Source organism: Anneissia japonica, unplaced genomic scaffold (assembly GCF_011630105.1).
Source record: "Anneissia japonica isolate Jap-2015-1 unplaced genomic scaffold, ASM1163010v1 scaffold211_len1577895_cov191, whole genome shotgun sequence".
In the NCBI taxonomy this organism is placed as follows: Eukaryota; Metazoa; Echinodermata; class Crinoidea; order Comatulida; family Comatulidae; genus Anneissia; species Anneissia japonica.
Genome location: NW_022711099.1, coordinates 924,906 through 939,913, shown reverse-complemented (window position 1 = coordinate 939,913; position 15,008 = coordinate 924,906). Strand labels below are relative to the sequence as shown.

The following is a 15,008-nucleotide window of genomic DNA, read 5'->3' as shown; positions in this document are numbered from 1 at the left end:
TAATGTCTATGTACACCACATAGATACTGTCTCTTATACACATCTAGATGTGTATAAGAGACAGTTATATCGGTATACTGTAACGAGTAACGGATGAAGATGATAACAATAAAGTGTTTCTCTCGGTGGTGAAATCTGAATTTAAAACCTAAATAAATTTATAGACATTGCTTCTTTAGGCCTAAAACAAAAACAGAAAAACCTTAATTCAATTTAATTTTCATCACTTTGCAACACGCGTTTTACTACAAAAACAGATCTTACAATTTCGACAATCTTAAAGTTTTACCGTATGTGTGAAATTAAAAGGAATAAAAAACTGTTTGTTCGTTTTAATTTCAAATTGTCCCCGGGACCGATCGCCGAGAGACAACAAATACCTTATAGACCTACAGACCGACACCTCAGAATATCATGATCTGAGATGAGGCGTTTTGGGCGATCAATAATTCCTTTTTCTTTTTTCCCCTTTTTTTGACTTTCTGATAGGGGCAGGGGCCTGCTCGACCCCTTTCCCATAAATCCGTCCCCTGGTATTGTATGCAGGGTCACCGACCGTAGCCTAATTGAAATAAAACTGTGCATTATTTATATTATGTTACGAAACCATGAATTTACACGTAGCCTTGCGAATAGCCATTTTCGTGTGCATTATGTGGCGATGTCAAACGATGATGTGGAAGCATCTTGTTTTTATTTGAGGTGAACCACCTGCAAAGAAAGCTAACAAACATGGACAACTTGTATCATCAAACTAACAGGTATACTTCAATAGTTGGTAGAGACGAATAAAGTCAGTGTTTATCTTTAAGGTTAGGCCTAGGCCAATTACTTGAAGCCTAGGCCTAAGCCTACTTCACCGAAACAGACGATCGGGCCTATAATGGATGATTGGTTCATTTTGAACTATTGTAGACGCTTGGGTCTATTTTCAACTTTTTTAGTGTGTAGACGACCGACTCATATTCTAGTAGTTTTATGAACATTTAGGCCCCCTTTTTTTAGACTACCACGTCAAAACACAAATGGAAAATCGGTTCCACTTATGAATTTGTTCAGGCCCATCATTGCAAATTATAAAAGTTATTAATTATTAATGAATGATGATCAGATAAACACACTTCCTGGATGATACTGGTTTCTTTCGCAATTTCGACTGCGACGAGTCTCACGTGAGGTATGGGACGCCATAATTAATTTCTATGGAGCGCTGTTTAGTTTTCCTCAAGTAGAATTTGTTTATATTCAAGAAAGTCCTGTCTTCTTGGACTTGGATGGACCTTCTTGTCTTGAAATCTTTCATCAAGTGTTAACTGTACTTCCATGTTATTATTAACAATTCTTCTGCGATATCTTTTTCTTTTTTTCATTTTTAATGATACATTATGCATTATCTCTCTTATTATTACAGAATAATTATTGAAGTTCAGAATGGTCTTAGCAGATTAGAGAATACTAGAGATGAGAATTTCCATAGTAAGTATACACAGTGTCAAATTTGTGCATTTTAGAAAGTGCACAAGAAAATCTTTGTAGTACAGAGTTAGCTGCAAGTACATGTCAAGTATTTCTTTTTTTTAACATAATACATTTTATACTGTCATAGTACAGGGGAAGATTTGGGGTCCCCAGCCTGCCCCCCCCCCCTTTTTGGCGCCCCCCCCCCCTTTTTGGGAGGTAAGAAAAAGAAAAAAATGAAAGCCTAGAACGCCTCAAATTTTATTTTCGGGCGTCTAGAACACAACAATTTTGAGTGTGTTCTAGGATGGTGTTGTCTCGTCGGCCCAACTTTCTGGATCCGCCCCTGTTGTAAATGAATGAGATGCTACGGATATAACTGAAATTAGTTTTTGACACAGTAAACTTAAAGTGCGATTATTGTATGCAAAAGAGGCCTATTCCCAATGTCAACAGTAAATGAAATTTAAATAAATTTTTACAAACTTGTTTATCTTAGTCACAAGGCCCTTGCCTTTATAGCTGCCTTTTAAGTCTATGCAAATATACCTGAATGTGGCAAGTATCTTCACATTGTTTTTCTAATTTGTATATTTTGTTTGTTATCTCAAATTTTGTCAAAGGGTTAACAATCCTTATACAACTACTATAGTCGGAAATTTAGTATTTCTTAAATAGCTCCTGTAACAAACCTGTTTATGAATATACAGTATCTGTGAAATATACAGCATCGTAATAATTAATTTTGCTAGGCTTATTGCCTTTTTTGGTAAATACATACAAGAAGCAAATCTAAAAACAATTTGGTCTTGCCAAAAGTGCAAAAGAACTTTGGAATAATCTACCATCAAATATTCACAGCAATAATACATACACTTACTTTGTAATCTTTCAAAATATCTGATATAAATTTGCATCTAAAGCCTTGTTCGCACTGGATTTAAAAAATGGTAAATTTAACCAGGGTAACTTTAACCAAAGTCATGGGTGCATTTCACCATTGTTCGCACTTGTGTTATTCACGCGGTTAGTTTTACCATAGTTTTACCAAGATTTAACCTTGTGTATAAAAAATATTATTGAGGGCGCTAGTTTGTGACTTCAACTTCCGGTTTTGTTCGAGCCATGTCAACATGGAAGGAGACAAAATGGCTTCAGGCAAAAAAGCAAAAAAAAAACCGAAACTGGACATACGAGGAAACTATAACTTTGATAACTTTATGGGGAGGTAGAAAAAGCCAGGCAGGTCATGAACTCAGAAAGTTTTAACCGTGTTGCATGTTCGGATTGGACTACTTGACCAGCGTGGTTAGTTTAACCGAAACCGTGGTAAGTTTTACTGGGCAGGCTGAGGTCGGTAAAATTAACCATTCGGCTTGGTTAATTTAACCCTGAGGGAATTGTAACCGACGTTCGGATTGGATTTTTTTTGGTCAATTTAGCCAGTGACACGGTTAATTTGACCAAATTAAGTCCAGTGCGATAGGGGCTTTATACTTAATCTTCATATAATTTCTTATTTTCATTTAATTATGTTTTGTATTTGTAATTTAAAAGTAAGTTTTTTTTCTGGCTCCAAAGAAAGAACACTGCTGCCATATTCATTGAGTATCCAGAAAAAAGGAAAGATTTCTATCTATCTATCATTGCTTATAATATAATTTAGTTTCTATAAGTACCTTATTTATTTATATTCTCATCATTGTTTTTTTAGCTTTAGAGAATGAGGTGCTTGGTCTCTTGGAGCGAATCACTAGCAACTGTGAACGACTAGATATCCTAGTCAACAAAGAACCACCGTCAAGGAGACAACATGCAAAAATGTAAATTACAATACATTATTACTTCAAAATTTACTTAATCGGCTATTTAATGACCAGTAAAATATGAAAAATACCCAACATTTATTTACATTTAATTAGTCATTAAAACACTTGTTAATAGGTTTTTTTGATTAAATGAACATTTTCATTTTTGTAGGCATATCAACAATATTTTTTGAAATCTAATAACTTTATACAAAAATATAAGAATAAATATACATTAAACAATATATTGAATTTTCTATTTCATGTATTAGTTTAACATTAACAGTACAGGGGAAACATTTATTATTATTCATTTTAAGCATGTTGAAGCCTACTGTTGGAGAAAATTATTCTTTTACCAGTACAGAATAAAAAGAATTATTTTTGGTATATTGTTATTATATATTAATGTCTATGTACACCACATAGATATATTGTTATTGTTATAGGTTTGTGTTGTCCTTCCAACATCAGGGTTGCATTTTGTTCACAATCATGTTGTATACAACTACAGAGTGAAGTGAACTACTTGTGGTTCAGATGAATTGCACAGCATGTGTCTTATTACACATGCTTTTGGTAGAACTATTTTTTTGATCAAATTCATTTGTATTGTATTCCCCAATCAGATAGCATTTGGCTGTACCAATACAAACAGATAGGCAAGTCTTGGCATCAAACTTTGAAGTGGTCATAAATAATCTCAAATATTTTATAATTATTTTGTAGACAAGTTGACAAGCTAAAGTATGATATGCATCATCTACAAACAGCGCTTCAACTGCTCAACCAACGTCGTCAAAGGTATCAACAAGAAGCTAGAGATAGAGAAGAACTGCTTAATCGAAGCTACACAACTAATGTAAGTTTTAAAGATGTCATCTCAAAAAGCAATACTGCCCTCTCTCTAACACTCAACTCAATGTCCTCTTAAGTACAGTACAGTAATGTGACATGATGATGTATAATAGAATAAATTATGGCAGTCAGTGGTCTCTGATGCAATGTCGCCCTCTCTTTCACATGAGGACATCTCAATATTAATACAGTACACAATACTCAATATTAATACAGTACACAAATACTCAATGATGTCAGTACTTTATTTTCAATACAATTTTTTAAAATATTTATTATTTTGGTTATATATATATATTTTAATTTTACTTGCGACCAAAACCATCAATGACTAACATCTGTATCAACATTCCATTTCAGACCTAGTAATAGTAGTAGTAATATTCCCGTTAGGCCAAAAAAAAAAAAAACTGTTGTGTTGGCCACGCCCGACTGATCCAAATTTCGTTTTTTTTTTTTGTTTGTTTTGACAACAAACATTTTTTTTAAATGAGCAAATATGGCTGGAATAGCCTTGGCCAGGTTAGGGGGCCAAGGCTAGCCTATTTTGGTGAATGGTATGCGATGCGAATCCAAAATTGTTATATTATTTGTGTATTTTCTACTTTTTAGGCATGAACACATATTTGGTTGTAAAAAAAAAAAAGTTTTCCTACCGACCTACCCATTTTTTTGGATTTTCTCAAAACGTGGCCAACACAAACATTTTTTTTTTGGCCTTACAGTGCATTCTAGAGTGTGTCTAAAACAAATATTTTCTCCATAATTATCAGCAATTTTGTAGAAACAATAAACAGTAAAGCACATCTTTAGTCTGTGCTGAGTAAATATATTAACCAATGGCTCTCTCAGCGTGCATGGTCCATCCATACAGAAAGGCGTTATATTACGGCAATGTTACCGCAGTATTTGGTTGGTACAAATGGTGTATGTCGGTGTTGGTGATAGTGTACCGGTAGTATTTCCGCAATGTTGCCAGAACCTCTGTCTGGAAATGGCTTTATATTATTGTGGTCCCTGTGAAGTTATTCCACCTGACTGTAAGACATGTCTTGAGGGACCATTGTTATTTCTTCCATTTGTTATCAGTCACATCTTTTATTTGATTGAGCATCATATTGATAAATATTTTGTTAATTTCTTTCACAGGACAGTTCTGCTATTGACATGATTGATCATGATTTAAAGCATCACACTTCCTTAAGGAATTCCATCAATGGAGTGAATGATCTGATTGGCCAGGGAGCTGCGTCAATGTCCAATCTCAGGTCACAAAGTAATATTTTAAAGGTTGGTTTTACCAGTGGCTTATTTAGCTCAAATTTGTATGCGCAGTATATATTTTGTATGTAATTAGATTTGTTATTTTTATTTAAATGATCTATTCAATTAATGTTACTGTCACCCAACTATTCTGAAAAGTCAAAATAAAATTTTGAATTTCTGTTTTAAAAGAACATCACATAATTTATCAATTTCAATAAGTCACAGATCAAGAAAATAGGCTTTCAATGATTTACAGATGTTTAACTATGAAAATCATTAAATTTTATGGCAGAAATTTACAGGTATGAGTTATAATGTTAATGTGCCATTTATATTAGCACATATTGCAGTAAAGTTGCAGATGCACTTTATATATTGCTCTGGTTAATGAATCAAAGAGATAAAAAATGAACTATTTTAGCATCCATTAATTGTATTATAATTTTCAGTCAAAAGGTAATAACTTTATAAAATATACAACTTAAGCATTTTTTTTAAATATTTTTGAACTTATACCAAAATATTAAATATGAGTCACAGTATATAATATAATATCCTGAAATGGTTCATATTTTTACATATAAAAAAAACACCTAAGACAGCCAATTTTTGGTGTAAAACAGTACTAAATAAGTCAAAGAAAAAAAATACTTACTACTCTGGCAACAAAATGAGTTGGTTGTACAAAAATCTTAACTCAGCATTCAACGAGTTATTGGTGAAATCAGGATAAAAAATATTAAAATCACAATAATTATTAAATTAAATGGTGGTAAAGAATTGAATGGATAAATGGATGAACAAACAACCTGAATGAATGAACAAATAAATAAGTGAGCAAATATATGAATGAATGAATAAATAAATAAATTACTGAATGAATGAATAAAATTTAAAAATTAAACATAAAAATAATTGTATGAATGGACAAACAAAAGAATGAAATGAATGGTCGAACAAACGACTGAATTTTAAGTATTACTAGAATGTATTTCTGCACAGTATAATTTTTATAATGCGCTATCACAATTATATTATTATTATTTTATAAAATTTTTTATTTTTAATTATTATTCTTTTTTTTAAATTTTTTTTTATTGGATGTGAGATTCTCTTTCTTTATATCATAGTGATATAGTTCAGTTAGGGCCCTCCAGCTATGTAATCGTTTGTTTTGTATATTTTTAGCAATAGTAAATAACAATAAAGAATAAAGAAATATGACACTAATAAGTTGGACCAATATGGCTTATTGTCGGTAAACATTTCTGAACATACAGCCCATTCATCCCTGAAGGCTCTCTATTTCCTGTCTTACATTTAGCCTTGAGGCTCCATGTTTTTTAGGACAAACAGTTCTTTTTCAATTATTCTTTGCAAATTGAGATGAAATTCCTGAAGTAATGACTAAGTTAATTGACTTTAGTCATCAAGGTATCCCTTGAGCAGTTTGCTTTCAACAAGTCTCGTTACACCTTTTGAACATTGCGGTTCTTATGGCGTGTGGTCCATGTTAACTAAACAGAGGGTATCATTATCCTATTGTACTTTTTAATGATTAAACCAACTTGCCTGAACACAATTGATCTAATTTAAACATTTTAATAGAAAGAGAAGTCATTGGTTAGACATATGATTCTAATATCTAATTGAATACTATGATTAGTTTCAATTTCTAATTCACTAATTAGAATTGTCCTTGGCAGTGGTTGCTATAGGCACTTACTTGTTGTATTTTATGGCATTGATTTCTGGAAGGTAGCCAAAGGGAATGGGGAACTGGTATGTACAGTACAGTTCACTTCCCGTGATCAGTATGTTTATCAGATTATCACAGTGGGAGGGGGCTGTTAGGTTTTTGGAAGTTTATCACAGAGGAAGAAGAGTTTTTAGTTTGGTAGTTTTCAAATTATCACAGAGAGAAGAGATTGTAATAATAGATTGTAGAGATCTGGTAGTTGGTAGGTATCCATACTCATAGCGGAGGGAGAAGAGCTGGTAGTTGAGAAATTGGCAGATAATCGCAGGAGGAACTGATAGTAGACAATCACAGTGGAGGGAAGCTACTAGTTAGGTAGTAGTTGGCAGATGTTCACGCACAGATGGAGCTGGTATTTGGGTTGTTGGCAGATAATCACATGGACGAGGAGCTAGTATCAGGGGTCCCAAGTCACCTAGAACTCGCAGGAGTCTCCCTGAAATTGGGACAGCCTCCCGGAGGCAAGCAAGAATCTCCCGGAAATTAACCAATCTCTGCAAATTCATAATTTTGTGTGTTTTCACTGCTTTATTATTCTCACAGAAGTCAGAGCCGATGGGTATCATTGTGCAGCAAAATAAAATTAAATGTGTTATGAAAGCTTATTAAAAAGCTCATTAACCAGATCAGTGGCAGATTCAAAGGAGGGAGGAAGGTAGCCCGTGCCCCTAAATATTTCAAAATTATAAAAAAAATGGAGTAGACAAAAAATTATATTAAAATTTAAGTCTAAGAGGCCCATTTCCGGCCATCTAGAGGTGCTGTAATCATAAAATTTCTTACCATGAACACCAACAATTATGGGGGTGATATAGTCTATACCCACCATCTGTGGAAGTCAGTAATCAAAGCTGAGGGGAACTGGTAGTAGATGGCTAATAATTACACGGACTGAAGCTGGGTTGTTGGCTGATAGAGAATCATAGAGGGATAGATGCTTGTGTCTGCTGCCCACGTGTGGAGGTAGTAGATAGTAGAGAGCTTTCGATTGCACGACGCGGTAGAATCTAGAACTAAATAATGCCACTAATATTTTATCTGCGCATGCAAGAACGTTAAGTTATATCCACATTGTGCAGAGTAAGTAGGACAGTCACGCATGAAGGAACCCGTTCTAAAATTGCGTCGTCACGCAAATCGAAAGCTTCCTACTTTCCTGTCATCTCTATAAGTGCAAGAATATTTGGTATTGAAGTGTCTTCCCAGTGGAGGAATGATGGGATCGTCAAGCTAAAAATAGAAATGAACAGTCTTGCTTTTTCGTGAATTTGAAGAGTCATGCAGCTGGCGCTATTTAGTAAGCCTTCGAAATATGATGCTATGCCTAGGCATGTGCTAGAAAGAACCAAAATGATGTGTAATTAGACCCACCGCCGCCGACTTTGTGAGTTAAAAGTACCCAAATAAAAACCTTGTATCAAGCGGTAGACACACTCCTGCTGTGAGCCCATTTTTGTATGTTAGTAAAATTATAGACACTGTAGCTGGTAGCTGGCATGCTAACAGATAATATTACAGTTGTTCTTTGCTTAATTTACTGGTATTTTGTGCATAAAAGCAGTAAGTGACTGAGTCAATTACATTATTTTGCCACCAACTGTATTATTATCAGTTCTGTCATTCATAATTGATCTTTGTAATGTAATTGTTTTACATGTAAATCTATTGGTGATTGTGTTGAGCTTCAGCCACCATTTGTTTCATTCTTTCAGCTATTCATGGCCTTTTATCATCAGACTGTTTTAAAGTATCTTCTGAGTCACCATTTTCTCTTAATCATAACCCATATGTTTGCTTAGTTTTTAGGCCATAATTCCACTTGAATTAATGTGGATTTCATAGCTTAAAGTACATGTTCCATAGTGGTAATATTTGTCGACTTGGATTCATCCTTAAATTTCTGTTAAAAATGTTAAAATCCTGTGTTGTCCAACCCGTGTTTTGTTGTAATGCAGTGTATAGTCTTGTTTATATCTAGTCATTCATATTGACCATTATTATGTGATTTTTCTACATATGTCACTGACTGCCACTCTAATTGTCCCTTCTTGCTTTGAGCTACGTCTGTATCTCAAGGATCAATTAAAGATCTTTGCTATTTCAAAAATTCTGTTATCAGTGTTTATTGTGTAAGAACTGGAAACCAGAAGATTAAATATTTAATTCATTTTTTGTGAATTGTAGCAGAATCCTGTTTCTGAGGATTGTGAAATATCTTGACAGATGTCAAAATCTGCCCTATGGTATTTGGTGACAATTCACGTTTATAGTAATAACTATGTAATTACAGTACGGTAGAACCCCGAATAATGGGACACCTTTGGGACCAAAAATTGTCATCTTAATAGTGTTGTCCCCAAAATAGGGATTGGCCGTATCAGAGGAGAAAATATCTTGACAGATGTCAAAATTTGCCCTATGATATGTGGTGACAATTCCCCTCTATACATTTGTAACATACTATTACTATACAGTACAGTAGAGCCCGTATTAATGGGATATTGTCAGGACCAAAAGTGTCCTCTTAATACTGTAGGGTTGTCCCCTGAATTGTGATTGACTATAATATTAAAAGATATAACTTCCCTCAATTGCCATAGTGCCAAAAAAGTGTCTCCTTAATAGGAGTGTCCCAAACGAAAGGTTCTAATGTAGTTTGTTCTCATGTTACGTTATTCTAAGTACTTTAATAAGAAAACATAATACGTTGACAGCCGAAGGCTGATTATATGTCAACGCAGCTGTTTGAAACTGTAATACTTAAAAATAATGATTTTACTGTACAAGATAGTGATATCACTATTAATAATACTTATTAGATTTCTATAAATATTATTGTACATGACAACTGTACTTTTACTGGTATGTTTAATATTCTTTTAGTTATCTACAATATGAAGTTTGTTTATATTCAGGTTTTATTTACATCCTTCTTCCAAAGTTATAAGATCAGTTACCATGTTTCACAAGTCTTGTTTCATGTTTACCTAATAAACTGTCATATTTTGATATCGTTTAAGTCCCAAAGCTATAGCAGAAAGGTTTAGTTGATTAATTATCAACATCTTAGGTACTCAGATTTTTGTTGCACATACAATGCTAGAACTGTGGAAAGGAATCTTCAAATTACAGTACTGGTAACCTAACGAATAAGCATTTCGGTAGAAAGTGTATTACAGGTACAGATACAGTAGCCACTTTGTGATGAAATGCAATTTAAAACGTTTCATAATAGGCCTAGTTGACATGGATACAGGCTCTGTCTACAAAGAATGTTGACACAGATACTAGAACTGTTTCCAGCTTAACACCCAAAGTGATCGTATGTCAAAGCTTTACAACCGGGCTTTGTTTGATAAATTCATTACCAATGATTGTATCATTCTCCGCATTTTCAGTGGAAAAAACCCTTTATTAAAATAGTTTATAAATTACTTTTCAAGATTCATGTGGAATGAGGTTTATACAATTAATCCTTTAAACCTTGAAATTGAAATCAAATTGAAACAATTGGATTTATTTGTATACTATTTATTCGTGAATAATTACATTATGTATGATTAATAGTTCCACGTATGAACGATCAATGATATCTCTTTCTCATGCTCTGTATTGTTGCTTTTATAAAGCCTTTGTTCCTTGTTATCTCTTCACCATAGTATGTATACATATGACAATAAAATTTAATGCATAAATAAATAAAAATTTAGGCTGATTATATCCTTAAAAAATCCGGGATAAGGCCTCTCCGGGATCGTGCCTGTCCAGGATCAGCCCTGTCCGTGACCAAGCATGTCGGGGATTCATGAAACAAATAAAATAACTAAACTTTGTAGAGTATGGTCTGTATTTTAAAATCTACCAAAACCTCAAGTAGGCCTATGTGATTATAATTTACAGCATATACGACAGTGGTAATTGGAAATCAGGGCCGGTCAGTCTGAAATATATTTTCAGTACTACAGGCCTAAATTTTAGGGTTTTTTTTTTTAAAACCTTCATTCACCCCCGAATTATTTTGAGTAGTAAAATGGAAACCATGGAGCTGACATCCATGATTAAACCTATCAGAATTGTTAATTCAAACCTAAAAAGTGCCTTTTCAAACAAAATTTGGGCCGCCTTGCACAAACAAATAACTGGCTTCAGATTTTTTAAATGTTTGGTTGGATGAATTTGGGCAACACAAACTCATTTTCACATAATAATATTATTACTGATGTGCGCTCTGCATTTCTTGGCTGAAAGAGCTATATTAAAATCTACTATTTTACAATAAATTACCTTTCTCATTTGTTTTCATACAATAAACACTTTATATATACTTATAAATATATACTTTTTTATTGCAGAATACAAAGAAGAGGATGCTAGATCTGGCAACGACATTGGGTCTTAGTAACACTGTGATGAGATTGATAGAAAAGCGTTCTGTTCAAGATAAATTTATCCTATTTGGGGGCATGATCGTAACTTGTATTGTAATGATAGTTATATATAGGTATTTTCTGTAGGGTGCTTTGACTGCTGAGGGAAGGGGGTGCCCTTGGGCCTCATACCCGTTGGGGCTAATAAACGGGAAAATATCAGATGTTCGATTTGAATCAAAGTTTGTCCAGAATGCTCTCAGCATTTTCTAGTTTTTGTTTTGCTTATTTAATCATTCCACAAAAAAATGTTTGATGTATGTTTGCTGTACACTTCCTAAAGTGTAAATAATAATCAGGATTTAAGTACGTATTTGCAATTCCAATTTGTATGTATGAGGCATATTAGTTTAAGTGTCACCAATTAAAATTAGTGAAATATTAGTGAGTGACTTATGTAAGTACCTAATCATGTTTTACATTTTAACACTATTTAAGCATATAGTTAACACTGCTTACTGTAGATGCAGGTATAACTTTTCCTAATTATGTATACATCTAATTATTTTTAGATACTAATTGTTTAAGTATCTAAGAGTGATTCAAGTATACACGTAAACATGTTTAAGTATACACCAACACTGTTTAACTCATACAATAATTAAACATGTATGTTCATGTATACATCCAACACAGAAGTACAATATCTAATAGTGCTTAACACATCCTTCAGAGCTAAGGTACGCATATATTAGTTCTTTTAAGTATAGATCTGTCTAACAGTGCTTTAATTACACATTAAGTACAAATCTAGTAGAGTTTAAGCACTATCTAAACAGTATTTAGTATACTTTTAAAAACCATGCATTATTTAGTATGCTGTACATCTACCTCTGCATAAATCCACACTATTGTTATAAACAAGAGTACTATAATAATTATTTTTTATCCTTAAATTTCCTTTCATTTTTCATGTAATTTGTTTTTTTCCCTCATTGTTAAATTTCATTGGCTTTGTTTTAACTTAAACTATTAAAATATGATTGATATTGTGTGCTAAATTTTTAAATTAATTGTTATGTATAGCTATACTTGGAAATATTAATCTGACTTCCTCCAGAATTTGAGTTGAAAAATCCGTAGAATTGACAGGTTTGCAATGGGAGGAAGCATGGCGTAGCATATGCACAGATGCGATATCACCAATTCTGAGTTTTTTGTATGCTACTGTAATAGGTGCTATTCCTGCTCTTTTCACACTGAGAGTGTAGTAACAAAGGTGGTGTAATGATATTAGATGACACTGAACTGCGGTAAAACATTTGTAAATGTTTTATTTCTTAATAATAACACTGAAACTTCACCTTATTTATTTAACTGAATGTCCCGGCATGTGGAATTTTGAGGTCCATTTATTGAGGAAGGTGAGATTTTGTGTGATATGTTCAATTTCTTTGATGTAATGTGCATATCTAATTTATTCAAGTAAACACTTTTATATAAATTGCAAGAAATGGAGTACAACAACAAATAAATAATGTCGGGACATCTTTAATTGTATCAGAGTGGTCATTTTGATTATAATTTTTGCTTATCGTCACACCTGCTGTATTTTTTCTTGGTTAGTCAGTTAATTGAAAAGACCATCAAAATTGTTAGCCTTGGACATATATAATGAAGGGACATTTATGTCATATTATTGTAATGTATTGTAGTTAGATTTATATAGTGTTTCATACTGAAACGGTCTCAAAGTGTTTGAGGTGTGGACTAGCTCTTTCACTACTTCAGATCTTTAATTGTGTGGATGTTTATTCAAAGTGGGGCATTTCAAATAAGTTTCATTGATTTTTATTGGTAGTGATACTGTCAATCTGTTATTTTGGTTTTAGCTATTTTATGTCTAATTGTTTTATATACCAGGCACCGTATTGGAACATTTATTCAGTAGGAAATTGGTATCATGTTTCTATCACATGGTCATCAATGTTTTTGATTTTTTATTTGCTAGTGCTGGCTTTGATTTAAGTTGCATCTTGGCTACATGTACTTTAAATATTAATTAGGTATTTTCAATTCTTATCTTCTCTACAATTATTTTTAAAAATACAAACTCTATAACACAGTATATATAATTGTTCTTTTATATTTTCATGCTATATTACATGTTATATAAAAGCTATTTATTGTTATGCATATTTGTTTGTAATCTCTGCTTTGTTTGGATAGCTCTGCTAGTACATAATAAGGTTTATGTATTTGTTTATTATTTGTCATATTGATATGTCTCAATGTCCAGAAGTAGTAAATATGAAAAATAAAGTTATACAATTGAAATAACTTGTCTTGCTTCTTTTCATAATTGACTTCAACTAAAGAGTTGTTGATAGATACATATATAAGCCTCACAGTTATATTGGGGCAGTATAGGAGACAGCGTGGTCGCTGTCTTACCACCAATCCACTACTATCACACTTTCCAGCGATCTATACCAGAACATGGAATAACATTTTTTTTAGTTTATACCTCCATGACCAGACTCATCTGTTACTAACCTTTAAATTCAATATTAGAATTGCTTCTTGTATTAGCCTAAAATTTGAAATAGAAAAAAATGTTTGCATCCAATTAAAAGCATATGTAATACTTTTCCTATATCCTTTACAAAGATCTGTATATTGAATGAAAGCTTAAGGATTTAGGCCTACTGTGACAGATGTATGCACTTCAGCCAAAACTTAGTTAGTTTGATCTGTAACTCTTTGGAATCTAATATCTTATTTGATCCTTTTAAAGGAATAGTTTAAGCTTAATATTTGAGTTTAATTTTCACAGTAGATGTTAATTTATAAGGCATCCATTCTCATTATTTCCCTCAATTTCCCTCACATGAGTGATGATTCAAAATCCGATTTATTGTATTTACAATTATATGACAATTGTTTCCTTAACTGTTAATAAATACAAAAAAAATACAATAAACGCACCTTTAAATACTGCAATAAATTAATATTGTAGGCTGATGCATAAAATGTGAATTGTTATAACTGGCAAACATTTTGAAGTTTTTTTCCAGAATTTTACCTGACGGTGAAGTTTATAGATAACTACACTGTGATGGATGAACCTCGTTTTATATCTTTTTGATATTTAATTTTAATTAAAACATCAGCAAAATTATATTCTTTTAATGACTACTGGAAAGAACGGTCAACACGTGCACTGGATACTCGACTAGCTTCTTTCAAGTGCTCGTAAACTGTCACACTTGTGACGTCATAGTCACAAGTAGGCACTTAACTGAAACTAATTTTTTATGTTAACATAAGAAGTGAATAAGTAATACTGTCATTATTTGCATAGATTCCTATAGGCTGGTAGTCAACTTAAACTCTCGAAAACTGAATTGTATTAAGCTTTGTTTAATTGTAAGTTTGGCATAAGTTCACTTTTCTTTTGAGGTTTTGACATTTTTGGTTTTTATGCAGGGG

The 15,008-nt window shown here is 32.7% G+C and overlaps 1 protein-coding gene across 2 annotated transcripts in view; it reads left to right on the top strand.

The window, feature by feature from the left end:
• The window catches only part of LOC117107292 (Golgi SNAP receptor complex member 2-like), a 15,033-nt gene extending 1,180 nt beyond the window's left edge, over window positions 1-13,853 (top strand). Inside the window, exons 1-6 of one of the 2 annotated variants that reach the window (XM_033248922.1) lie at window positions 623-761; window positions 1,412-1,476; window positions 3,173-3,281; window positions 3,996-4,128; window positions 5,274-5,414; window positions 11,502-13,853. In XM_033248922.1, the coding sequence (XP_033104813.1) occupies window positions 733-761; window positions 1,412-1,476; window positions 3,173-3,281; window positions 3,996-4,128; window positions 5,274-5,414; window positions 11,502-11,663 (639 nt within the window). In that variant the 5' untranslated portion in view covers window positions 623-732 and the 3' untranslated portion in view covers window positions 11,664-13,853. Of the gene's footprint in view, window positions 1-622; window positions 762-1,411; window positions 1,477-3,172; window positions 3,282-3,995; window positions 4,129-5,273; window positions 5,415-11,501 lie in introns of those variants that run through there. The other variant, XM_033248923.1, reaches the window with a different exon arrangement.
• The last annotated feature ends 1,155 nt before the right edge of the window (window positions 13,854-15,008 follow it).